The 27,658-nt window shown below is 43.5% G+C and overlaps 1 protein-coding gene across 2 annotated transcripts in view; it reads right to left on the bottom strand.

Moving 5' to 3' along the window:
* The window catches only part of ZDHHC2 (zinc finger DHHC-type palmitoyltransferase 2), a 128,747-nt gene that overhangs the window by 39,232 nt on the left and 61,857 nt on the right, over positions 1–27,658 (bottom strand). For both annotated transcript variants that reach the window (XM_056558804.1, XM_056558796.1), the window contains 4 exons: positions 17,490–17,610; positions 13,576–13,645; positions 11,740–11,772; positions 34–154 (listed from right to left, as the gene is read on the bottom strand). In XM_056558804.1, coding sequence (XP_056414779.1) covers positions 34–154; positions 11,740–11,772; positions 13,576–13,645; positions 17,490–17,610 — 345 coding nt within the window. The remainder of the gene's footprint in view (positions 1–33; positions 155–11,739; positions 11,773–13,575; positions 13,646–17,489; positions 17,611–27,658) is intronic.

The raw sequence follows: 27,658 nt of genomic DNA, 5'->3' as shown, positions 1-27,658 counted from the left end.
ATCAATGCTCAAAAAACAAAAAAAATGACTTACTGTCCAAAACTTGATGAAATACTGTAAATCTGTGGCAACAATAAAAAGGCAATACAGTAAGGAATAGGCCAGGAACAATAAAAAGAACTTGTAATTGGAGAATCCGACACAGTTGTTTACCCTACAAAAGAATAAAATAAATAAATATTAAATGATAAACAATTATCTATGAACCAGCATGAAATGTAGAAATCACACTGTGGCTATAAAAGTGGCTTGAGCACAAAGGTGGCAAATAGACGTCACTAATTCCTGAGGCACTGGCATTTAAGCGGTCATTGGGTGCATCTTGTCCTTATTGATCACCACTAGATAATCTTGCCTTTCCCTGGAGATCTATTAAACACTGTTCAGTCTAAGAACCATAAGTACATACTAGTAAAGTTTGCGTGAGATTGGTAATTATGTTTTACTTGCTGTGATATTGTGCTTTTTCCTATTTGTTTGGGGCAGCTATTTATTTACAAAGGTGGAAACAAGAAGCACAGCCATATTGGTTGTCACATTTAAATTAGCATCTCAGAAGTTGAAAAACAAGGTTAGGTGTTCTTCATAGCGGTGTCATGGCAACATACATAGCTAATATGAGACTGGTGTGCTAAAGACGTCCTTCTTGTTTAGTTATCAGACTACTTAATAAACTGTGTTTTGTTTATGGTAAAAACAGTTTAATAATTAAACGCGTCACTTAGAATAACTCGGAGGAGTCATTTAGAACAGCAAGTTGAGATTGCACATAGAACTCTAAAGGGGCGACACGCCACAGAAAGTTAAACAGATTTGTAAATTACTTCTATTAAAAAATCTTAATCCTTTCAGTACTTATGAGCTTCTGAAGTTTAGGTTGTTCTTTTCTGTCTAAGTAATCTCTGATGACACGTGTCTCGGGAAACGCCCAGTTTAGAAGAGGTTTGCTATGGGAATTTGCTTCTAAACTGGGCGTTTCCCGAGACACGTGTCATCAGAGATTACTTAGACAGAAAAGAACAACCTTAACTTCAGAAGCTCATAAGTACGGAAAGGATTAAGATTTTTTAATAGAAGTAATTTACAAATCTGTTTAACTTTCTGGAACCAGTTGATATATATAAAAAGTTTTTTCCTGGATAACCCCTTTAACAGCTTTAAAACAGGGTTAGATACATTCCTGGAACAAAATAACATTAATGCTTATGCAGAATTATAATACAACATCCCTTCCCCTTATCCCCTTACACCCTTCCCTTCATTTCCCTGGTTGGACTTGATGGACGTATGTCATTTTTCAACCATACTAACTATGTAACTCAATACTGAAACCCTTTGCGGTTGTGAGTTATAAGCAAGCAGGGCCAGTGTTAGGGCGGGGCAACCTGGGCATTGCCAAAGGCCCCCATCCAAAAGAGGGCCCCCTGAACAATCTTACATCCACACTCACAATACTGTATTTTGCCGCAATTTGCGCAAAGTCACGGTAAAATCGCTATTACAGCGATTTTGCGCAAATTGCGGTAAAATACAGTCAGGGCCAGATTTGTCATTTTTCAGGCACTGGCAGGGCCAATTACAACCCTGACTGGCAGCAGCTATGGAAACCATTGCCGCACTTACAGCCCTATGCTCTACGGCCACAGGCTGGTTTAGACCTGAAGGAGCGCGTTGATGACATCACAGGTCCCCAGTGTGTTCCCCCTGTCTCATAGACTGCAGGCCTAAACCAACCTGTGCAGTCTGTGGGAAGACACGAAGAAGAAAGGAGTGCTGAGGAGAGCCGGCAGAGCCGGCAGAGCAAGAGGGAGATGACAACTCTTCTTCCTCTTTACAAGTTAGGCTACATTCACACAGCCGTTGGTTCCCGTCCCGGTATTCAGCCGTTTAAGTAAAATAACAAAACATAAAAAAAACGGGTTACAAACGAGTGCAAAAGGGTACATTAAAGAGTAACCCGTTTCCCATAGACTTCAATGTTAAATTTAACAGACCCGTTTTTAAACCGTTATTTTTGACGGCCAAAAAAATGCTGCATGAAACGTCTTTTGGCTGTCAAAAATAACAGGTTACAAACATAACGGGTGCAAACGGGTGATAAAGGACTGTAAAAAATCCCATTGAGATCACTGGAATCCGTTTACAGCCCTTTGCAACCCTTTTGCAAAATTAGTAAACGGGTTGCATAACAGGCAGAGCAGACGGCTGTGTGAACGTTGCCTTACCCAGTGCTATCATCCTGTCAGCTAGAAAAAGTTACCACTGCGTCTCCATAGGACCCATCTCCAGTGATGAGACGCAGGGCTGTAGAATTACATTATGCAGGTTCTCATCACTGGAGAAGGTTCATATAGAGACACAGTGTTAACTTCTTCTTACACCCCACAGCAATATTCAGCTGATATCATCCAGGAGAAATCTTGGCATTTTAGGCGCTGATTTTAAAATAAATCATATTTAGACAAATGAGATCATGCACAGTGCTGCGTCATGGTCATATGTGAAAAAGAACTCTAGAGATACATTTTAACACTCTGAAATGGAAAGTTAACTTGTAGCTCTGCTGCGCTTTAACTTCTGTGGGATTAAAGGGGTACTCCAAAGATGCCAGATCACGGGCGCCCCGACGCTGGGGAACCCCGTGATATAGCACGCAGCACCCCGTTAGAATCAGTCCCTGGAGCGTGTTCGCTCCGGGTCTGATTACTGGCGATCACGGGGACGGAGCGTTGTGATGTCATGGCTCCACCCCCATGTGACATCACGCCCCGCCCCCTCAATGTAAGCCTATGGGAGGGGGCGTGACAGCCCGTCACTCACCATGGTCCGCTGCCGCCCCTTCCTCTGTGTCTAAGCCCCGGCGGGAGTGTCCCCATCTCCTAGCGTGCGCGCGCCGTAGTTCTGAAATTTAAAGGGCCAGTGCGCCCATAATTAGTTGTTTCACCTGACACTACATTATAAAGTCCCTGCACCTCCCACACTTCCTTGCCTGATCTTCAGTGCCCCTAAACAGATATTAAGCGTTCCATATTGCCTGTTTGCCTTACCCGTGTATCTAGACCTTCACGCTACGTTATTTGACTTTGCACCTTTGCCGCCTGCCTTGACCTTCTGCTACATTCGACTACGCTACTGCCTTCGGTACCTCGCCTTGCCCAGCTACCTGTGTGGTCGAGCCTTGTTGGGGGTATCGATCTGGGTGTCGCCTGCCACAGCAAGCCCATTCTGCCTTGCGGCGGGCTCTGGTGAAGACCAGCGGCACATTAGACTCCGCACCAGCCACACAGGTTAGAGGATCCACATCCAGATTCGTAACAGTACCAGTCCCACTGACATCTATGAGGGATGCATATCCACCATAGTTACTTGATTACACGTATATGGTAACAGGAAAAAGTTGTTCTAAATGACAGTGGCACTATAAAAAGTATTCTAGTTTGTTATTGTTAGTAAAAACAAACATTCTAAAATGTTTGATTTCCAGCTGCTTACTGTCATTCAGCAGAAATTTTCATCCAGTGTCCTGGTCATGTAACATGTTTACTCCAGTGTCCTGGTCATGTAACATGTTTACTCCAGTGTCCTGGTCATGTAACATGTTTACTCCAGTGTCCTGGTCATGTAACATGTTTACTCCAGTGTCCTGGTCATGTAACATGTTTACTCCAGTGTCCTGGTCATGTAACATGTTTACTCCAGTGTCCTGGTCATGTAAAATGTTTACTCCAGTGTCCTGGTCATGTAACATGTTTACTCCAGTGTCCTGGTCATGTAACATGTTTACTCCAGTGTCCTGGTCATGTAACATGTTTACTCCAGTGTCCTGGTCATGTAACATGTTTACTCCAGTGTCCTGGTCATGTAACATGTTTACTCCAGTGTCCTGGTCATGTAACATGTTTACTCCAGTGTCCTGGTCATGTAACATGTTTACTTCAGGGTCCTGGTCATGTAAAATGTTTACTCCAGTGTCCTGGTCATGTAACATGTCCTGGTCATGTAATGAAATACAAAACATGTGTATTTTATACCTTTTCACATATTCCAGAAACGCGTGGTTTATAAAATCCAATGCATGTTTATCACTTTGCAGAAAGGCCGTAGATTAGGTCCACTAAATGACAAGGAAGCCAATCTGCATCAAAACCTAGAGTAACAGTCTTGCATTTCTGACACAGATTCTCTTCAACATCCATGGCAAATTAGGCCTAATGCAGCCAGTCCTGTACATGTGTATCTGTCACATGATCAGGGACTGAGGAGGTAATGTGTCTCTTTAGAGAGAATGCCAAGTTGGCGTACGGAGTCTTATAGGCAAGGCAATGCTCTCTGGGAAAAGGATACTTAAATTACTTCTCTAAGAGAAGGAAGAAAGCTGTATCTTTAGTGCCATGAAAAAAGATCCTCATCCAGCCAATTAGCACCCTGCAATGTACTCATGAGGGACAAGACCCCCAAAACAGATGTGTACCAATAGGTCCTCTCAGGAGATTCTAGTTTGGCTGATAATTACTTATCAGGGATCCCTTAAAGCGATACTCCGGTGGAAAACACATTTTGTTTAAATCAACTGGTGCCAAAAAGTTAAACAGATTTGTAAATTACTTCTATTTAAAAATCTTAATTGTTCCAGTCCTTATCAGCTGCTGTATGCTGCACAGGAAGTTTTATAGTTCTTTTGTGTCTGACCGCAGTGCTCTCTGCTGACACCTTTGTCCATGTTAGGAACTGTCCAGAGCAGAAAAAAATCCACATAGCAAACCTCTCCTGCTTTGGACAGTTCCTGACAAGTACAAAGGTGTCAGCAGAGAGCACTGTGGTCAGACAGAAAAGAACTATACAACTTCTTCTGTAGTATACAAAAGCTGATAAGTATTGGAAGAATGAAGACTTTTTATATAGAAGTAATTTAAAAATCTGTTTACCTTTCTGGCACACCTTTCTGGCCTCCCTTGATTTGAAATAAATAGTTTCCCCCCAGAGTTACCCTTTAACATAACAAAGGAGGACGCCTTATAAGAAGAAAGGGCTGTGCTACACTAAACTAGCCATGCAGCTTTTTAAGCAGCACATTTTTGGGACAGATTTCCATTCTCTAAATGTAACTGAAGGATCTGCCATAAATGTGTGATCCAAAGGGGTCTGACTGAAGGGACCTAAATAAAAAAGCAACGGCATATAGCACACGTCTTATCATGCTGCTTCTTTGTCTATTTTTGGCAGTTGCTATGCCACTGCCTTACAGCTGATCCATTAGAGAGGATCTGCTTGCTGCTCAGTTTAGGGCTTGTCTATTAGTGTGCCTTAAAGGGGTACTCCCGTGGAAAACTTTTTTTTTTTTTTAAAGCAACTGGTGCCAGAAAGTTAAACAGATTTGTAAATTACTTCTATTAAAAAATCTTAATCCTTCCAATACATTTTATGGGCTGTATACTACAGAGGAAATGCTTTTCTTTTTGGATTTCTCTGATGTCATGACCACAGTGCTCTCTGCTGACCTCTGCTGTCAATTTTAGGAACTGTCCAGAGCAGCATATGTTTGTTATGGGGATTTTCTCCTGCTCTGGACAGTTCCAAAAATGGACAGCAGAGGTCAGCAGAGAGCACTGTGGTCATGACATCAGAGAAATCCAAAAAGAAAAGCATTTATTCTGTAGTATATAGCCCCTAAAAAGTACTGGAAGGATTAAGATTTTAAGATTTTTTTTTATAGAAGTAATTTACAAATCTGTTTAACTTTCTGGCACCAGTTGATTTAAAAAAAAAAAAAAGTTTTCCACGGGAGTACCCCTTTAATTAAAAATACCTGATTTATGCAGAGTAGTGAGGATTTCAAAAAAATTTTAGTACTTTGTTTTAGCAAAGGTTAGTTCCTTGTCAGTCTATTTGGTTCTCTGTTGAAGTAGTGTATAGTCCTTGTTTTTGCCTCTTGTTGCTGCTGTTTTTTTCTCCTAGGTTGATCTTGTTGCCTTTTCTCCTTAGTTTACTACTACTCAATCTCTAAATAAGAGTCATGTTCTTTCCCAAAAAAACACCAAAACAGCCCCCATGGCGTTATTTCTTTGAAAAACATTGCGGACGGATGTTAGCTGTAAATCAATGAAAAATCGCAAAATTTGCGTTTTTCAGTTTGGCATTTCTTAAAATCCTTTTCACGTTTTTTCACTCTTTTTTGGCGTTTTTCAGCTCCTTGGCTCTTTTGCAAAGTCGCAGCATGTTGAGCCTATGTCGTTTTTTTCCCTGATATCATGGCGTTTTTCTCCCATGGGAGTAAAAAAAAACTCTATTGGAGTAAAAAAAAAACGCCAAGAAAAACAACATGTGGGTTTTAACTTTGGCATTTTTGCAGGGGGTTTTAATTCTTTTTTGAACTTTATAGATCCAAAAGAGTAATGGAGATACCTATTTTTTTTTATAACATTTTATAAAATGTAAAAAAAATTATTATAAAAAAGATACAGTAGTGGTGGAATTTTTTTTATTTAACAAGGCAGGGCACTAAAAGTTAGCTGACAATAATAAAAATGTATAGTGTGTGTCTTTTTTTGTTACCGTATATACTCGAGTATAAGCCGAGTTTTTCAGCACGATTTTTCGTGCTGAAAACACCCCCCTCGGCTTATACTCGAGTGAACTCCCCCACCCGCAGTGGTCCTTCAACCTGCGGACCTCCAGAGGTTTCAAAACTACAACTCCCAGCAAGCCCGGGCAGCCATCGGCTGTCCGGGCTTGCTGGGAGTTGTAGTTTTGAAACCTCCGGAGGTCCGCAGGTTGAAGACCACTGCGGCCTTCGACATCATCCAGCCGCCTCTCACCCCCCTTTAGTTCTGTACAGTACTCACCTCCGCTCGGCGCTGGTCCGGTCCTGCAGGACTGTCCGGTGAGGAGGTGGTCCGGTGGGATAGTGGTTCCGGGCTGCTATCTTCACCGGGGAGGCCTCTTCTAAGCGCTTCGGGCCCGGCCTCAGAATAGTCACGTTGCCTTGACAACGACGCAGAGGTGCGTTCATTGCCAACGTACTTCTGCGTCGTTGTCAAGGCAACGCCTCTATTCCGGGCCGGAAGCGCGGAGAAGAGGCGCCCTCGGTGAAGATAGCAGCCCGGAACCACTATCCCACCGGACCACCTCCTCACCGGACAGCCCTGCAGGACCGGACCAGCGCCGAGCGGAGGTGAGTACTCAGAACTAAAGGGGGTGAGAGGGGGCTGGATGATGTCGAAGGCCGCAGTGGTCTTCAACCTGCGGACCTCCGGAGGTTTCAAAGCTACAACTCCCAGCAAGCCCGGACAGCCGATGGCTGCCCGGGCTTGCTGGGAGTTGTAGTTTTGAAACCTCTGGAGGTCCGCAGGTTGAAGACCACTGAGGGCGAATGATGAGAAGAGGATGATGAAGGGGGGGTGTGGGATGATGACAAGGGGATGATGAAGGGGGGATATGTGGGATGATAAGGGGATGATGAAGGGGGGATGTGCGGGATGATGAAGGGGGGATGTGTGGGATGATGACAAGGGGATGATGAAGGGGGGATGTGTGGGATGATAAGGGGATGATGAAGGGGGGATGTGTGGGATGATAAGGGGATGATGAAGGGGGGATGTGTGGGGTGATAAGGGGATGATAAGGGGATGATGAAGGGGGGATGTGTGGGATGATAAGGGGATGATGAAGGGGGGATGTGTGGGATGATGACAAGGGGATGATGATGAGGATGTTAATGACGGGTCTGGATGATGACAGGGGGGGATGATGTATTTCCCACCCTAGGCTTATACTCGAGTCAATAACTTTTCCTGGGATTTTGGGTTGAAATTAGGGGTCTCGGCTTATACTCGGGTCGGCTTATACTCGAGTATATACGGTACATTATTTAGTTAGTACTACTATTCCCAGCATGGAACACACTGTTCCATGATGGGAGTAGTAGTACCTGTACTAATTGACAGATCGCTCCGGGTGTCACTCCTGACACCTGTTACGATCCTCCTGTATAATGTATAGATGCGGACGGCCTTCTATGGTCCCCTGCACTGCCGTATATATACACCTATTCATATTTCCCGCAGAGAGCTGTGATTGGCCAGATGGTTCCAGCCAATCACAACTCTCTGTGGGGAAATATGAATAGGGGTATATATATGTCAGTGCAGTGGACCATATAAGAGCGGCAGCCCACATCTATACATTATACAGGAGGATCACAGTGGGTGACAGGAGTGACACCCGCTGTGATCTTTCCTTAACTGCAGGCACTACTGCTCCCAACATGGAGCACACTCTGCTCCATGCTGGGAGTTGTAGTACCTGCATTAATAGACATATCGCAACAGGTGTCAGAAGTGACAATTGTTGCAATCTATTAATGCAGGTACTATAGCTCCCAGTATGGAGCAGAGTGTGCTCCATGTAGGGAGCAGTAGTACCTGCAGTTAAAGACAGATCACAGTGGGTGTCACTCCTGACACCCGCTGCGATCGTCTTTCATCCTTCATCCCTGAGATGCAAAGCAGCTTTCTCTTGCGCTCGGATCTCTGCTCTGTACTTCGGCCAGCCACTCACCATTCATATTTCCCGCTGAGAGTGGGGATTGGCTGCCACCATCCGGCCAATCACCACTCTGGGCGGAAAACATGAATGAGTAAGGTGAATTTCTATTCACATCACTGGCAAGCCCGGGGTATAGTGCAGAGATGCGAGCGCTGTATAGAGCCCCTCCGCATCTCTGCAATAGATAGGCCGGTCGCATCGGGTGTCAGGAGTGATCTGTCTATTAGTACAGGTACTACTACTCCCATCATAGAATAGTGTGTTCCATGCTTGGAGTAGTAGTACTACCTAAAAAATATTTTTAAAAAAGTGAAAAACACACACACACACTACATTTTTATTACTGTCAGCTACATTTTTAGGGCCCCGCCCGCCCACATAAATTGATCCCTGTTTAAATATTAATAAAAATTTCTTAATAAAAAATATAAACTTTACTGTAAATATAAAATATACTGTTAAATAATTTTTCTACATCACTACTTCATCCTTTTTTTTTTTTGTACCCAGCAAAATGCAATTTCTACTCAAAGCCAAAAAACGCCACAAAAAAACGCAAGAAAAAAACGCCAAACAGAGAAAATGCTGTAGCATTTTTTCTGGTGTTTTTTTGGGCCACAAAAAAAGTGGAAACTTAGCCTAAGGGTCAATTTAGCATATTAGGTTATTCATAAGGTATATTTTTATGGACTATGAGGCTCAGTGGTGTCTGGAATGGGGGGGGGGGGGGGGGTCTGAATTCAGAGAAAAACTCATATGCTAGCAGGGTCAGCTTTTGCAGTTTGTTACCCATTATCTTCTGGGATGGAAAAAAGTTTGAACAATATAAGAGCTGTATACAAATGTTCTCCGATTTGGTGATCTGCAATGTCGGAATTTTAAAGGAAGGTAAACAGAAAATAGGCTCCTAACACATCGACCAAGTCTTTGATAGGCAGTATGAACAGAATACATGACTTTCAGTGTACCTGCATCTATGTTTGGTTGGTTGAGTACAGGATTAACATACTGCCAAATGTTTTTAGTTGTTTCCTTTCTTTTAAGGACATTTGATACTGTGTAGTATTCATGACTACCAGCGTCTAAAGACAGCACATAATAATTACAGCATATGCCAACTTCTAAAATAAACATTATATGTCTGCCTCAGTGAATATGGCTCAGAATCAGACATTATGTTCCTTATGACTCATATGATAAAACCCATGAACCATTGCAGTGGGAGAATCACAGAAATAGCTGTGTTGTGCTCAACTTATTTTCACAAGACATGAAAAGCTCCTTGTATTCACTGCTGTATAATAACTTCATACTGCATCTCAGGGTAATCATTATATCTGATGCCTTTCAAATCTATGTGATTGATCCATATTCTTTTTACACATAGAAAACATGAAATACAACCTTAAAGGAGAAGTCTCATCCTAAACATTACTAAGAAACGTATCCCCTATTCTCAATCTCCTCTACAGAGCCTCGGCTCCCCCCCCCCCTCCGACCTGAAGCGCGGGCTGCCATGTCCCCTTCATATATCTCTATGGGAGAGCTGAAGATTGCTGAACGGTTCTCCCATAGAGATATATGGAGGGCCCCAATTTGCTGTTTATGGAAGAAATCAGCCATGTTTTTTCCTATTCTTGATACCACTTTAATGGTTGCCAATACGCCTTATGGCAGTCATTAATGGGCCCCTATTCTATATCAGTTATATATTAAAAATAACCTTATAAAAAACAAATCCAGTTAGGTCTTTTCTGACCTTTCAGGGAAATGTTGTAAAAAACTAAAAAAGCATAATAAATAATACAAAAACAAATACCCATCCCCAGTGCTGCAACAATTAATCGTTATTATTAATAAAAATCATTAATCAAAATCAATGTTTTTTCAATTGGTTGTTATGGGGTGTGGCCTCAGTTCTTCAGGGGCATGGCCCAGCAACATAGTATACCTACTATTTTTTAACTACTTTCCCTTCCTTTTATCCACTCAATCTGGTCCTAAATGTCCCACTTCATCTCCTCTAACCCTCCGGGGCCTTTTTAAAGATGCAGCCAGCCTGCACTATCTGTGGCCTAGCCCCAGCACAGAGACAGTGAACTGGAGCACAGTCGGGAAGCCAGCATCACCTCCATGTCCTAGGCACCTCCGGTCACAAAAAGCTTACGTTCCTGACATTGGGGGTGCCCCCTGTCCGGCCATCACTAAGGTCTGTAAACTACTCCTTCTCCCATGCAGCAAGGCTAATAGATTAACCCTTCAGTTGCTGTCACTTCGCTATTACCCTCTGTTAACCCTTCAGGTGCTGTCCCCTCTCTTTTTCTCCTGTTAACTCTTTGCAATGCAGTCCCCACTTCCTCCCGTTAAATCTTCCCTGGTCCCCTAATTCTTTTTTTTATCTGATTAATCAAACCATTAATCAGCTAGCTAATGAATTTCACAAATAATCGTTAGTTCTGCCCCTGACATGGTTCCCCTAACTAGGACATATATATAAAAATATATTTAAAAAAAATGCTGCTCAGGGTGGAAAAATTGAATTCTTAAAGGGGTACTCCCCTGGAAAACATTTTTTTTAAATCAACTGGTGCTAGAAAGGTAAACAGATTTGTTAATTAATTCTATTTAAAAATCTTAACCCTTCCAGTACTTAGCTGCTGTATGCTCCACAGGAAGTTCTTTTCTTTTTGAATTTCCTCTGTCTGGCCACAGTGCTCTCTGCTGACACCTCTGTCCATTTTAGGAACTGTACAGAGCAGGAGAGGTTTACTAAGGGGATTGGCTCCTACTCTGGACAGTTCCTAAAATGAACACAGGTGTCACCAGAGAGCACTGTGGTCAGAGAGAAAGGAAATTCAAAAACTTACAGCAGCTGATAAGTATTGGAAGGATTAAGATTTTTAAATAGAAGTAATTTACAAATCTGCTTAACTTTTTGGAACCAGTTGATTAAAAGTGGAGTACCCCTTTAAGTAAATGCTTAACAAGGAAAACATGTGTTCTAATGTTTTTAACTAAATGGTAAATGGTGGTAAATGGTAAATTTTGCTGAAAAAAAGCAACTGCTAAAATGGTGAAAATGAATGCCCCACTAAAAAAAGCAAACATTACTTAAATAACCTTAAAAATAAGAATTGTGCAATTCACTGAAGCCCAAAAAAAGCAGGGGTGCTGAAATGTTGAGCTGATACTTACCAAGGACAGTGGTGATCCATTTTTAGAATACACCTAAAGAAAACAAACAAAAAACAAGGTTCCTATGTGTTCTAGTAGCTATAACAAAAAAGGCTAGTTTTGTAGCCCCTTGCAATTCAGAGGGTTCATGTATAAAGAAACCAGTAGAGAGTAACAAATTAGTCAACAATAAAGGAGGCATGAGACAAGTGTTCAATGGTCCAGCTATCTTTAAAAAATAAATAAATATAGAAGTACACATATAATTCTAAATATTTATGTCACCTGTATGTCAATTGCAAACTTTTTGTTGGGGTTGGACAACCTCTTCAAAGATTAGGTCCTGCATTATTTTTTGCTAATGTGTGAAGAGGAGCAGACCACAATAAGCGGTCAGGTTGGCAAGGCAACTATATGACACCCAGTGAGTTCCATGCACAGGACTCATAACAAGACTTGTGCACAGAACTCACTGGACCCTGGCAACTGTACTACCCAGCGTGGACTGGGTATCTCCATGCTGGAGCTGTAGATCACACAGGACATAAACTTCGAAGGTATACTTTAATGCCAGGAGAGGCGAGCATGCCATGGATGGGTTGGTGATCTACAATGCCTGAGGTACTGACTTTCTCTCTATGCACAACCCTAATTACTCCTTTATCCTCCCCCTACTGAATTTTAATGGATGTATCTGTTATGAGTTGAGTTTTTTTCACTGCCATGTCCTTGCACTTCTCTCCTATTTCCTCCTTTGCAGATTCATGCCTTAATACTAATATATTATGGTTGCTGTTAATGATTTGTGGAGGAATTGTCATACTAAAGATCTAATATTCTAATTATATAATACATACATGTATATGCAGCATATTATACAACTGAAGATATATACAGATGTAGCAGAGATGAGCATCATCACTAAACTATTTCCACTTTGCATTGTTATTACTGGGGAGTTTAAAGGGGAACCTGTCACCACTTTGACAACCTGGGCACGCAGAATTCTCCCCTGCTTTCCTTTGTGATGTCCAGAGGCTGCACTGATTTTATGGGAACGCAGCATCATCGTGAGCACCCAGAAACTCTGCAGCGATCAGTACGGAGAAGTGCGCATGACCAGAGCTCCCTATGCTTCTGGGTCTATGTGAGACGTGGTGGAGAACCGGAGAGAATTACGCCATGCCCAGGCTGTCAATCAAGCAGAAAGAAGAGAAGTGATTACAGCCCTGGACATATGTGACTACATGCAAATGACACACCGTCCAGGGGACATTTTTAAGGGTCGCTTTCTCAAGATTACAGCCATCAGTCAAGGAAATGGTACAGCTATAAAACACGTTGCTATTGGTTAAAGGAGGTAAAATGTGGTGGCAGGTTTCTTTTAATTAAAGCTGGCATTAAAGAATTAACAAGTTCCTGCTTTCATTTGTCATAAGGATTATGAAAAGTCGAATCTGAATCATTGCTATTGGCTACTAGGTCACTTAAAGGGTATTAATGTGACAGTACTACAGTATTAATGTTATACTTCGTTTTCTCTCTGATCCTGAAGGCACTTGAGTGCTTACTCTGCAGTCATCTGGGCTGTATGAAGGGCCCTTGTGCTGATGTCACGTATAGATTTCCTCTCATACGTAGCCCAATTATTCACTGTGATTAATAACAGCTTTCTGGCTTCTATTTAAACCAAGGAAATCAACATCAACAAAGAGCAATGCTGTCAATATGCCTACCAGTGAAAAGAGACCACGTCATTTAGAGAGGCACACACTGACAGCAATGAGAGCCCCTCTTCTCCTACATCTCACAGGCTTCTAATCTTGTACAAATGATCAGAAGGAAATGGGTTCATACTTATCACAGACGGAACAGTGATGACAGCGGTCAGGCTTCACAAGCTGGCATCTGTCACAGTATCTGATAGCTGTGGAAAAGAAGCTGGGGTTAATGCTCATTTTGGCAGCAAATGCAGACTACAGATTTCAAAGTTTTAAGCAGATTCTGTCACTGACTGGGATCTTATTATATTCCCACTATCTTTGTTCTGACAAAGGCTATGAGTGTTCCATAGCAATGTAACTCTCTGTGACAAAGTAAAAAGCTTATAGTTTCCAGCACATTGTTACATTGTCACAATATACACTGCTCAAAAAAAAAAATAAAGGGAACATTAAGATAACACATCCTAGATCTGAATAAATGAACTAATCGTATGAAATACTTTAATCTTTAGATAGCTGAATGTGCTGACAACAAAATCACACAAAAATTATCATTAGAAATCAAATTTATCAACCCATGGAGGTCTGGATATGGAATCACACTCAAAATCAAAGTGGAAAACCACACTACAGGCTGATACAACTTTGATGTAATGTCCTTAAAACAAGTCAAAATGAGGCTCAGTAGTGTATGTGACCTCCACGTGCCCGTATGATCTCCCTACAACACCTGGGCATGCTCCTGATGAGATTGCGGATGGTCTCCTGAGGGATGTCCTCCCAGACATGGACTAAAGCATCCGCCAACTACTGGACAGTCTGTGGTGCAATGCGGCATTGGTGAATGGAGCGAGACATGATGTCCCAGATGTGCTCAATTGGATTCAGGTCTGGGGAACGGGTGGGCCAGTCCATAGCATCAATGTCTTCCTCTTGCAGGAACTGCTGACACACTCCAGCCACATGAGGTCTAGCATTGTCTTGCATTAGGAGGAACTCAGGGCCAACCGCACCAGCATATGGTCTCACAAGGGGTCTGAGGATCTCATCTCGGTACCTAATGGCAGTCAGGCTACCTCTGGCAAGCACATGGAGGGCTGTGCGGCCCCCAAAGAAATGCCACCCCACACCATTACTGACCCACCGCCAAACCGGTCATGCTGGAGGATGTTGCAGGCAGCAGAATGTTCTCCACAGCATCTCCAGACTCTGTCACGTCTGTCACATGTGCTCAGTGTGAACCTGCTTTCATCTGTGAAGAGCACAGGGTGCCAGTGGCGAATTTGACAATCTTGGTGTTCTCTGGCAAATGCCAAACGTCCTGCACGGTGATGGGCTGTAAGCACAACCCCTATCTGTGGACGTTGGGTCCTCATACCACCCTCATGGAGTCTGTTTCTGACCGTTTGAGTGGACACATGCAAATTTGTGGCCTGCTGGAGGTGATTTTGTAGGGCTCTGGCAGTGCTCCTCCTTGCATAAAGGCAGAGGTAGCGGTCCTCCTGCTGGGTTGTTGCCCTCCTACGGCCTCCTCCACGTCTCCTGATGTTCTGGTCAGTCTCCTGGTAGCGCCTCCATGCTCTGGACACTGTGCTGACAGACACAGCAAACCTTCCTGGATGAGCTGCACTACCTGAGCCACTTTTGTGGGTTGTAGACTCCGTCTCATGCTACCACTAGAGTGAAAGCACTGCCAGCATTAAAAAGTGACCAAAACATGAGGAAGCATAGGAACTGAGAAGTGGTCTGTGGTCACCACCTGCAGAACCACTCCTTTATTTGGGGTGTCTTACGAATTGCCTATAATTTCAACGTGTTGTCTGTTCCATTTGCACAACAGCATGTGAAATTGATTGTCAATCAGTGTTGCTTCCTGAGTGGACAGTGTGATTTCACAGAAGTGTGATTGAATTGGAGTTACATTGTGTTGTTTAAAGGGGTACTCCGGTGCTTAGACATCTTATCCCCTATCCAAAGGATAGGGGATAAGATGCCTGATCGCGGGAGTCCCGCCACTGGGGACCCCCCGGGATCTTGCACGTGGCACCACGTTTGTAATCAGTCCCCGGAGCGTGTTCGCTCCGGATCTGATTACTGGCGACCACATGGCCGGCGGCGTGTGACGTCACGCCTCCGCCCCCGTGTGACGTCACGCTCCGCCCCTCAATGCAAGCCTACGGGAGGGGGCGTGACAGCTATCACGCCCCCTCTCGTAGGCTTGCATTCAGGGGCGGAGCGTGACGTCACACGGGGGCGGAGGCATGACGTCACACGCCACCGGCCTTGTGGTCGTCGGTAATCAGACCCGGAGCGAACACGCTCCGGGGACTCATTACAAACGGGGTGCCGCGTGCAAGATCACGGGGGTCCCCATCGGCGGGACACCCGCGATCAGGCATCTTATCCCCTATCCTTTGGATAGGGGATAAGATGTCTAAGCACCGGAGAACCCCTTTAAGTGTTCCCTTTATTTTTTTTGAGCAGTGCAGGTAAAGGATACTAAAAGCACTGAAACTTGGAAATGGAAAAAAAAAATTAAACTGAAAAAAATCTAAGAAATTCTATATGAACAAGCTAACAACAGCAACAACTAAAATATGGTTGCATAGGTAAGCATTGTTGGATCCGATGAGCACCAAAAAGTCTAACAAAGATGAATCATAAGAAAATGATCAGCAGAGGCTGGACACAAACATTTATATTGGCCGGACAAGCCGACCATCTTATCTGTATTGGGGTATTTCAACAGATCAGGCAGTTGAATACACAAAAAAATGTGTATGGTCTACTTTACAGACAAATACAAATAACCCTTTGGGGGTTCCCCCCTCCGGGAAAGGAAGCCCTATTTCTAGGGACTCACTAAAATATAACTTAGCCCCAAAAACCCTTGACAAAGTCAGGGATCTGGCGAAAGGTCAGGGAGGCTGGTGAATGGTTTTAGGCAGTGATCTATCAATCTACTAATAATACCTACACTATATACACAGGTTGTATTAAGGCTAAAAGGCGTCAAACAATAGTAGATGGTGTGAGAGACCATCAGATGCCCATCAAAGGGCAAAGGATGGTGTGGCACACCTCCACTACATACCCTACTACAAAGACACCTATAGGAGCTGAAAATAACAGCCAATATAGTCTTTAAGAAATATAAGAGTGACCACTGATATTTATAACCCATTATGTGTGTTCTGTTACCAATTATTTTAAAATAGACATAATAAAAGTTATATTTTATTGAGTCCCTAGAAACAGGGCTTCCTTTCCTGGAGGGGGCATTCCCCCAAAGGGTTATTTGTAGCTTGATTCATTACCCTGGGGCTCATAAGGGATATGCTGTGATAATACTTTATAGACAGATCACTTAAGCCATGTGAGTGACCTAACTTGCAATTGTCTCTATGTTCATCAGGTAATGCAACCATTTTATCAGCCCTGCGTGGAAAAGCTGTCTTTTTATGTTAAGACATCCAAATGGGGTTGTTCGTATAACACTAAATAACTGAGTGAGCTGTCTAAGCAACATGGACACACAGCAGTCTGGCTGGAATGATGGGGAAGAGGCCTGAGGGATGGCTGCATCTTGTAGTCCTCACACTAGTGCCTCACTATTGCTCACTGGCTTCCACAGGGACTCCTCACAGCTCGTTGGCTTGCACTGTGAAAGGTGGGTTCCGCAGGATGGTGCTACTTGTAGTTCCCCCAAGGCACATCTAAATGGCAACTAAAAACATCTCAGTTTGTTTTACTAGAGTTAAGCAAGATCATCCAACATGGAGGCACAATCCTTTAACATCCACGTTTACACAGAAATAAAACAATCTTTGGGATGTGAAAAACCCAACCATTTCAGCATCCAAAACAGTGCTGTGCCGCTACCCCAAACCCTAAGAAGTCTCTTCTATTCAGCGAACTCCCATTAAAGTCAATATGAGCCTCAGGAAACAGGGATGTAGATCAAAAGTATGGATTCTCCATCCATATGATAGATAGTTGTGGCTTATAAACCTTTGATATGGCTAAAGAGACAGAGGTAAAGCATACCTCCTGACATTGTCCTGGTATAGACTGGAAGGTCCTTGGCTAGTCTTCTGAGGACATCTTGTTGGGATTCTCCTCTAGGTCCTCGTTCTATAAGCTCTTTGTCAGCATAAGACAGGTGAAACTGTAAAACACACAACGTACCCACAAATATTATCACTGTAACTACTATATCAACTTATTACACAGTTCGTTGTTTAATACAAAGTGTGGTTAGCCTATTACACAGTGTTTAATACAAAAGTGTGGCTTGCCTATTAAAGGTGCACGTACTAGCCACATTTTGACCTGCAGGAGATAAACTTCCTTGGCAGTCAGGACCCAACCTACTTTACAGAAGCCTTTCAAGTCAGCACAGATGGTTATTGGTTGGTACTGTTGCCTTGTGATTCAAGCTTTAAAGGGGTACTTGACTGGAAAACATTTTTTTTTAAATCAACTGGTGCCAGAAAGTTAAACAGATTTGTAGATTACTTCTATAAAAAAATGTTAATCCTTCCAGTACTTACAAGCTGCTGTATGATCCACAGGAAGTTCTTTTCTTTTTGAATTTCCTTTCTGTCTGACCAAAGTGCTGTCTGCTGACACCTCTGTCCAGTTTTGGAACAATCCAGAGTAGGAGCAAATCCCCCCAGAAAACCTATCCTGCTCTGGACAGTTCCTTATATGGACAGAGGTGTCAGCAGAGAGCAATGTGGTCAGACAGAAAGGACATTCAAAAAGAAAAGAACTTCCTGTGGATTATACAGCAGCTGATCAGTACTGGAAGGATTACGATTTTTTAATAGAAGTAATTTACAAAACCAAGAACATCTGCATTGTGTTTGTATTTCCTCCCGGTGTTTGCATGGATTTCCTCCCAAAAATGGTGACAATCTCTGTACAGCGCTGCAGAATGTCAGTGCTATACAAATGGAACAAAAAAAATAAAAAAAACATAGGCAGCATTTACATGTATTCTCCAACATCCAGCTTTTAGCTTTCAACTAGTTGTAGTCTCACTTGGCTGAACAATCAAACAGTGCTCTAATACTTAGACAGCAAAAACTTAAAATGTACCTGTCATTTCAGGTGATTTTTCAGAATACTCTGCCTTGTGTAAGTACATGAGGAGCAGCACTATTTCTGGCCATAATATAACTTGTTTATTGTACTTTTCAGCAAATTTTGGCTCTGAAATCTTCATCTATAATTTGCAGTTCTCCCAGAGCTGGTGTACATAGCCCAATGACTATGGTGTCTGCCATACAGTGCATACAAGGGAGATTGACAGTTATTTTGTTTTTCTTCCATTTCCGATTAACAGCACCATCTGTTGTAAACTTCTCACCAAGCTGCCTGGCGATGGTCTTGTAGGCTACTCCTGACTTTTGTAGGTCTACAATCTTGTCCCTGACATCATTGGACAACTCTTTGGCCATGGCGGAGAGTTTGTAATCTGATTGTTTGGTTGCTTCTGTGGACAGGTGTCTTTTATACAGGTAACAAAAAGATTAGGAGAACTATCTTTAAGGGTATGTTCACATGGAGGAATTTCTGTGAGGAATTCTGCTGAAGAATTTTGACAGAAATTCCTCCAAAATTTAAAGGGGTTATCCATCATAAGGTGATTTTAGTACGTACCTGGCAGACAGTAATGGACATGCTTAGTAAGGATCTGTGCTTCTCTTGGGGCTAAATGGCTATGTTGTAAGATTACCATAATACTGTGGCTAGCTTTTTTGAACTGGTATTTCCTGTTTGAGTTTTCTTCTTTGCCTACAAATCCCATAATTCCATTTTCCTTCCTCCCACAAATCAGCCACCCCACCCATTGAAATATAAATGAGCTGCATCCATTGAAAAGACCTGTGGTTTTCAATCAGGGTGCCTACAGCTGTTCCATTAGTTGCAGATTGATCTCTCTCCCACCAAACGATCGCTCCACCCATTGAAGCAGACAGGCTCCCTGTCATCAGCTGACTAGTGAGGTTGGGTCTCGGCCACATTGCAACCTGGGAAAAAGCTGAGACAGCAGTCATTTTGTATGGTGATAAAAATAAATATTGGGGTGAAAATCACAGAAGAATTGTGAGAAAACCATCACACACAGGTACAGACACTATATTATGAACTACACTAACATTACAGCCCCTGTAGCATAGTCAAATAAAAAAAAATCCTGGAATACCCCTTTAATGCAAATTGATTTGTATGGAATTCCGCAGTCCCATTCTGACAGCACAATTTCCACAGGGAGGGGGGGGGGGGGGGATGTCCACTGCGGAAATTCTGTTTTCCCCATTCCGCCAAAATATTAGACTAGCCTTAATTTTTTTGGAATTCTACAGTGGAATCCTATTAAAATCAATGGGGCTTAAATTTTAGCGGAATTCTGTGTTTAGATAACACAGAATTCCGCCACAATTCAGCTCAGCAATCTTTGCTGGAAGAAATTTCTGCGGAATTGCAAAAATGTCACCGTGTGAACATACCCTAAGAGAGTGCTCCTAATCATAATTTTTTGGTTCTTCTGTCTAACTGTTGAAATAAACTGTCCATTAAAATTATATACTGATCATTTCTTTGTCAGTAAGCAAATGTACAAAATCATCAGGGGATCAAACTGTATCACCAATTTGGAATGTGACTTGCAGCTGACAGATTGCCTTAAAAATATAACTTTAATGCATTTTGTTATACTAGTAGCCATGCCCCATTTCCCTGTACATTGACCCTCTTTTCACTTTTCACTAAGAGTGTCTAAAACCCATAATAAACGTGTCTAAGGCTAGGGTAACACATAGTATTTTGGTCACTATCTTTAGCCAATACCAGGAGTGGAGCCGACACAGAAAAAACTATAAAGGAAAGATTTGCACTTTTTTGTGTATTGACGAAAAATACTGAACAAATACTGTACAAAATACTTTGTGTGAACCCAGCCTTAAATGAAAAAAGAACCAAAAAGACCCAAAAATCTAACAGACATTGATATATTCTGCCTATCTTAAAAATTAGGACGTTGACTGTATGGAAGCTAAAACTATGGATACTTATAAATACTGTAGACATAGAGAACCAATAGAGATGCCAGCCTGATATACATTAAAATGCTTTTACATAACATATTAAACAGTCAGAAAACAACACTTTACATATTAACATTCGGCTGATAACAAAAAACTGAAATTAACGCTTCTGCCCCAGTACAGAATATAAATTATTCTCAACTCTATGTAAAAGTGTGGTCACCTATACTAAAAGTCATTGCTTTTGTGGTGTAAGATGTTTGGACACCAAATATTCGAAAGTATTTTGGAATAATATCAATCATAGGTAACTTTGCCAACCTTATTCCATACAGCCAAGATGCTTGATTTGTTTAGGTGAGAGGTAATAATGCAACAATTCCAGAACAGTGTTCCCCTATGTGTAGCTCTCCAGCTGTTGCAAAACTACGACTCCCATCATGCCCTGACAGACTTACATCAACTTACAGAAATACAATTGTTGCTTGGTAACAACGGAGTGTTGAGAACTATTACAGGTCAGAAGTCCCGGGCACTGAAATATGACAGTACATTACATGACGAGGGTGAGATTATGTACAGATTGGGGGAGATTTATCAAAACCTGCGCAGAGGAAGAGTGGTGCAGTTGCCCATAGCAACCAATCAGATTGCATCTTTCATTTTCCACAGGCCTTTTTAGAGGCCTGTGGAAAATGAAAGAAGCAATCTGATAGGTTGCTATGGGCAACTGCACCACTTTTCCTCTGCACAGGTTTTGATAAATCTCCCCCATTATGTACACAGCTCATCTGGCCTCACAGAGAACCTACAGCCATGAAAACCTCCCATTATATAGGTCAATACTAACAAACTGTTAGTAAATCCATTCCGCTCATTCGCTAGACAAATACATCAATCGTTGCAGCTATTTGTGTAATTCACTATGGCACATGGGTGGTAATGTTTGCCTTCCCTCTGGCAGATAAATCCAGCAGAAAGTGAAGATTTGGAAGCTCAGCGCTTTCCGTTTCTGGCATCTGATTTCCATTTAGCAGGCAGAGTAAATATTTAATGCTGCACGAGCATTACTAGACATCTATTTAATTCAGAGGGAGAGAGTAACCGAAAATACCAATACTCAGAACAGCTGTCCAACGTAGTTCAAAGTAAATAAAGCTATGGAGCATTGCTTAATAAATCCACCAAATACACATGGAATGGAATAGGTCTATCCAGAATACAGAACATGTAGCTGTGTCTGAGACTCTAAACCAGTCGTCTTCAACCTGCGGACCTCCAGATGTTGCAAAACTACAACTCCCAGCATGCCCGGACAGCCAACGGCTGTCCGGGCATGCTGGGAGTTGTAGTTTTGCAACATCTGGAGGTCTGCAGGTTGGAGACCCCTGCTCTAGACTAACATTAAAACTAGTGTTGCTCGCGAATATTCGCAATGCGAATTTTATTCGCGAATATCGCATATTCGCAAATTCGCGAATATAGCACTATATACTCGCAATTAAGAATATATATTTTTTTTCACAGTACACATCACAGTGATCATCCCTCTCTGCTTCCAGCTTGTGTGGTGTAAAGAAGGCTCTAATACTACTGTGTGAGACTGGCGTACGAATTTTCGCATACGCGGAAATTTGCATATGCTAATTTTCGCATATGCAAATTTTTCTCATATGCAAATTTTCGCTTATGCTAATTTTCTGCTGATTTAGCGAATATATGACAAATATTCGACCATATATTCACGAAAAATCGCGAATTCGAATATAGCCTATGCCGCTCAACACTAATTTAAACCTGATCTCATAAATAAGAAATGCTGGCAGGGAGTACTCTGAATTAGGCCTAGTAAGAATACTAAGGTGGTATAATGGCATGTCAGCAACTGAGCCATATCTTTAAAAACAATATGATTTTCAGTCAGCTCAGCACTAACAATTGACCTTAAAGGGGTTGTCTGGTTATGTAAAATGTATCTTCTATCCACAGGACAGGGCATAAGTGTCTGATTGCATGGGGTCTGACCACTGGGCCCCTTGCAGTCTTAAAAACATGGCATATCTCTTTCTTCGGAGTGCTCTGGCGGCCACCTAAAAACTCATCTCGGGAGTGACGGGGCGGGGGTTGGGTTATGTGATTTTATCAAAATTAGCAATTTCGTTTTTTTTTTTTTATATTTTTGCATTTATGCCGTTGTCTGTGGATCGATAATGTAATAATTTTAATCGTCTGGACAAAATGTTTCACATATTTATGAAAAAATGGGAAAAGCTGGGATCGGGGGATCATATGAATTTTATAGTGATGGAAATTTTACATTTTGTTAAAAACATTGTTTACTTTTTTAATACTATTTTGGCCCTCCTAGGGGCCTATTATTAGTAATTCTTTGTTTGCTTATATAGAGAAATGTAATGTCTATGCATTACTTTGATCTATGCTATCTGCGCTCTATTGCTACAGGCTGCCATAGACTGTAATAATTGCCGAACCACAGCTCCTGAGTGAGCATCATACCCCCTCACCCAAACTATGAAGAAGTATGGTCAGAAAGGGGTTAAGATACACGCCCTGGACAACTAAGGTTATATTCATAAGTATGAAGAAAGAAAGCAGGAGCCAGCGCTGGCTCCTGCTTTCTTTCTTCATACTTCTGAGGAGATCGCCGGGCGCAAGGAAAGGAGTAGCTAACTATCTTCCATTTTCGATTTTATATTCATAAGTGATAGATTTGCCACAGAAATGCATTGCCACAGATCTGAATGGAGTTGTTTCTGCAGCATGTGAACAGAAATTTGCAATTCCTATTTGGGTCTATAGAACATTTTCAGAAATATCTACAAGTCTGCCACCTGAAACCATAGTTTTATTTTTCAAAAATAGCACAACGCTTGTCCTCAGGTTGCATGTGGTATGACAACTCGGCTCCACTGCAATTCCACACACAAACAGAGGACAAGGGTGGCATAGTCTATGGAAGAAAACAGCTATGCTATTCTAATCCTGGATATCTGCCTTAAAAGGATTTGCCCGGCAACACAACATTTTCTTGCATGGTCTCAAGGTGGCATAAAAAAAAAGTTAAAGGGTACCTCTCATCAAAAAAACTTTACAATTGCATGTTATTAAAAACTATGCTTCTTTCTATTTAATTTTCCACTTTGAAGAAATGACCACTAGGGGTCTCCCTACCAGTCCTGGCAGCAAGCATTTCAGACTCATGCTGGAGTCCTAAACACTACGAGCTGACAGTCTGCTTTGTTCACAAAGGAGAACACTCAGAGCTGCCAGCCTGCTTTGTTCACAGCCTGTTTGGCTGTGAACAAAGCAGGCTGGCAGCTCTTAGTGTTTAGGACTCCAGCATGAGTCAGAAATGCTTGCTGACAGGACTGATTGGGAAAAATACAATAGAAAGAAGCTTATTTTTTATTAACATGCTATTGGAAAGTTATTCAACATTCATTAATCTAAAATATATCAAAAGTGTATTTGATGAGAGGTACCCTTTAAGCTCATTTTACATTGCATTATACAGTGTCTGTCACATGAACACATCGGGGGAATTCCTACCGGCACTGCCCATCTCTGGATACAGCAATGACCTCAGCTAGTGATTGGCTTAGCGGATACTTCTTGTGTGCACTGTGGAGACCAGACACTATCAGGATGGTAGTGACAGGGGAACAGTAAGGTAAGTGTAACTTATTTTTTTATTATTATTATGCCTGCTCGCTTTTAAGGCTATGTTTATATTTGGCAGATTTGTTACACAAATTTTTGCATCTGCCCCATACATCTGAATAGAGACAACACCTCCAGTAAGTGCTCTTCTGCTACATTAGGACACTTGCTTTCAGAAGTCAAATTTTTAACCTTTATATGATCATTTTATTGGTTAGTTCCCCTCATATTAGGGTAAGAGGGGCCACAATATACCAGTGATGGACAAATCCCGTGACCCAATGCCGTTAGTTGTCAGAAATTTTTACTGACAACTAACATTTTAGGCACCACTGTGTTTTTAACACTATGACCTTGCAGTTTTGGTATCCCCAGATTACATTGAACCAAAGACAACATTTACATGGAATATGTATGTTCTCCCCAAAACTGTGCTGGTTTTCTTTCAAACTTCAAAAACATCCCAATAGTTTACCAGGGTTCTTATGGAATTGGTCCTAGTGTGTAAATGTGAGATAGGAAAATAGACTGTAAGTGCCACTGGGGACAGGGATTGACATAAAAAGTGTTCAATGCAAAAAATGTTATTGCTTTACAAGTGGGTTGTTTTCTGTTGGAACAGTCAAAGGCTAGGTTCACATTAACGTTGTTTGGGGCCAGAAAATCTAGCCAGACAGTCTGTTGCACAACAGTAACCAACAGACCCTGAAAGATCCCACTGACTTCAATGGGTTCCGTCTGGTGTCCATTTGCCAGGGCCCATTTAAGTCAGAAAATGTCCCAAAGGGTAGCACAAATCACATATTTTACTTTCTGACAGTCCAACCTTATTAGGTGTTTTCCTCTTATTAAATCTGGGTCACTTAACTACAATGTACTTGTTACGCCTAGCGCTCCGGGTCCCCGCTCCTCCCCGGAGCGCTCACGGCGTCCTTCTTCCTGCAGCTCCCCGGTCAGCGCTGACCGGGAGCGCTGCTCTGCCATGGCCGTTGGGGATGCGATTCGCACAGCGGGACGCGCCCGCTTGCGAGTCGCATCCCAGGTCACTTACCCGTTCCCGTCTCCTGCGGTCATGTGCTGGCGCGCGCGGCTCCGCTCTCTAGGGCGCGCGCGCGCCAGCTCCCTGAGACTTAAAGGGCCAGTGCACCAATGATTGGTGCCTGGCCCAATTAGCTTAATTGGTTCCCACCTGTTCCCTGCTTATATCTAGTCTCCTCCCTTGCACTCCCTTGCCGGATCTTGTTGCCTTAGTGCCAGTGAAAGCGTTCTTTGTGTGTTTATACCCTGTGTACCAGAACTATTGCTATCTCCCCTGACTACGAACCTTGCCGCCTGCCCCCGACCTTCTGCTACGTCCGACTTTGCTTCTGCCTACTCCCTTGTACCTCGCCTATCTTCAGCAGCCAGAGAGGTGCCGTTGCTAGTGGATACGACCTGGTCACTACCGCCGCAGCAAGACCATCCCGCTTTGCGGCGGGCTCTGGTGAAAACCAGTAGTGTCTTAGAACCGGTCCACTAGCACGGTCCTCGCCATCCCTCTCTGGCACAGAGGATCCACCTCCTGCCAGCCGGCATCGTGACAGTAGATCCGGCCATGGATCCCGCTGAAGTTCCTCTGCCTGTTGTCGCCGACCTCCCCACACTGGTCGCCCAGCAAGCCCGACAAATTGCCCAACAAGATCACCAGCTGTCGTACTTGACCACCATGACTCAGCAACTCCAGTCGCAGCTACAGCAGATTCAGTCTCAGCTACAGCAGCAGCAACCATCTCCTCCGCCAGCTCCTGCACCTCTTCCGCAGCGAGTGGCCACTCCTAGCCTCCGCCTGTCTTTGCCGGACAAATTTAATGGGGACTCTAAGTTTTGCCGTGGCTTCCTTTCCCAATGTTCCCTGCATCTGGAGATGATGTCGGATCAGTTTCCTACTGAAAGGTCTAAGGTGGCTTTCGTAGTCAGCCTTCTGTCTGGAAAAGCCCTGTCATGGGCCACACCGCTCTGGGACCGCGATGACCCTGTCACTGCCTCTGTACACTCCTTCTTCTCGGAAATTCGAAGTGTCTTTGAGGAACCTGCCCGAGCCTCTTCTGCTGAGACTGCCCTGCTGAACCTGGTCCAGGGTAATTCCTCCGTTGGCGAGTACGCCATACAATTCCGTACTCTTGCTTCTGAACTATCCTGGAATAATGAGGCTCTCTGCGCGACCTTTAAAAAAGGCCTATCCAGCAACATTAAGGATGTTCTGGCCGCACGAGAGACTCCTGCTAACCTGCATGAACTCATTCATCTAGCCACTCGCATTGACATGCGTTTTTCTGAGAGGCATCAAGAGCTCCGCCAGGAAAAGGACTTAGATCTCTGGACACCTCTCCCACAGTCTCCACTGCAATCTGCGCCTAGGCCTCCCGCCGAGGAGGCCATGCAAGTGGATCGGTCTCGCCTGACCCTGGAAGAGAGGAATCGCCGTAAGGAAGAGAATCTTTGTTTGTACTGTGCCAGTACTGAACATTTTCTGGTGGATTGCCCAATCCGTCCTCCACGTCTGGGAAACGCACGCTCGCACTCAGCTCTCGTGGGTGTGGCGTCTCTTGATGCCAAGTCGGCTTCTCCACGTCTCACGGTACCTGTTCGGATTTCCACTTCAGCCAGCTCTCCCCTCTCAGCCGTGGCCTGCCTGGACTCTGGAGCTTCTGGGAATTTTGTTCGGGACTCCTTTGTGAATAAATTCCGGATTCCGGTGACCCGTCTTGTCAAGCCACTCCACATTTCCGCGGTCAACGGAGCCAGGGTGGACTGTACCATACGTTTCCGCACGGAGCCCCTTCTTATGAGCATCGGATCTCACCACGAGAGGATTGAACTTTTGGTCCTCCCCAATTGCACCTCGGAAATTCTCCTTGGACTTCCCTGGCTTCAACTTCATTCCCCAACCCTGGATTGGTCCACTGGGGAGATCAAGAGTTGGGGGTCCTCTTGTTCCAAGAACTGTCTAAAACCGGTTCCCAGTAACCCTTGCCGTAACTCTGTGGTTCCTCCTGTATCTGGTCCCCCTAAGGTCATTAAGGACTCTGCCTGCCACAGGAAATGCCCCTCCCCCCCTCCCAGTTCCATCAGGCAAGCTTCTGTGTCCCCTCATGGCCCTCGTCCTGGTGTCACACTGCCCCGTGCCAGGTCCCGCCCTCTGCCCTCTCTCCCCATTCCTACTCCTGCGGTTCTGCCTGCCGTTGAGGAATCCCTCCATCCTTTCCCGGTGTCCTCATCCCAGGGGAGGCAGTTACCCGATAAAGAGAAGGGGAGACCTAAGGGGGGGGGTACTGTTACGCCTAGCGCTCCGGGTCCCCGCTCCTCCCCGGAGCGCTCACGGCGTCCTTCTTCCTGCAGCTCCCCGGTCAGCGCTGACCGGGAGCGCTGCTCTGCCATGGCCGTTGGGGATGCGATTCGCACAGCGGGACGCGCCCGCTTGCGAGTCGCATCCCAGGTCAC

The sequence above is a fragment of the Hyla sarda genome, chromosome 1 (genome assembly GCF_029499605.1).
Source record: "Hyla sarda isolate aHylSar1 chromosome 1, aHylSar1.hap1, whole genome shotgun sequence".
In the NCBI taxonomy this organism is placed as follows: Eukaryota; Metazoa; Chordata; class Amphibia; order Anura; family Hylidae; genus Hyla; species Hyla sarda.
This window is presented reverse-complemented; position numbering and strand designations above follow the sequence as displayed.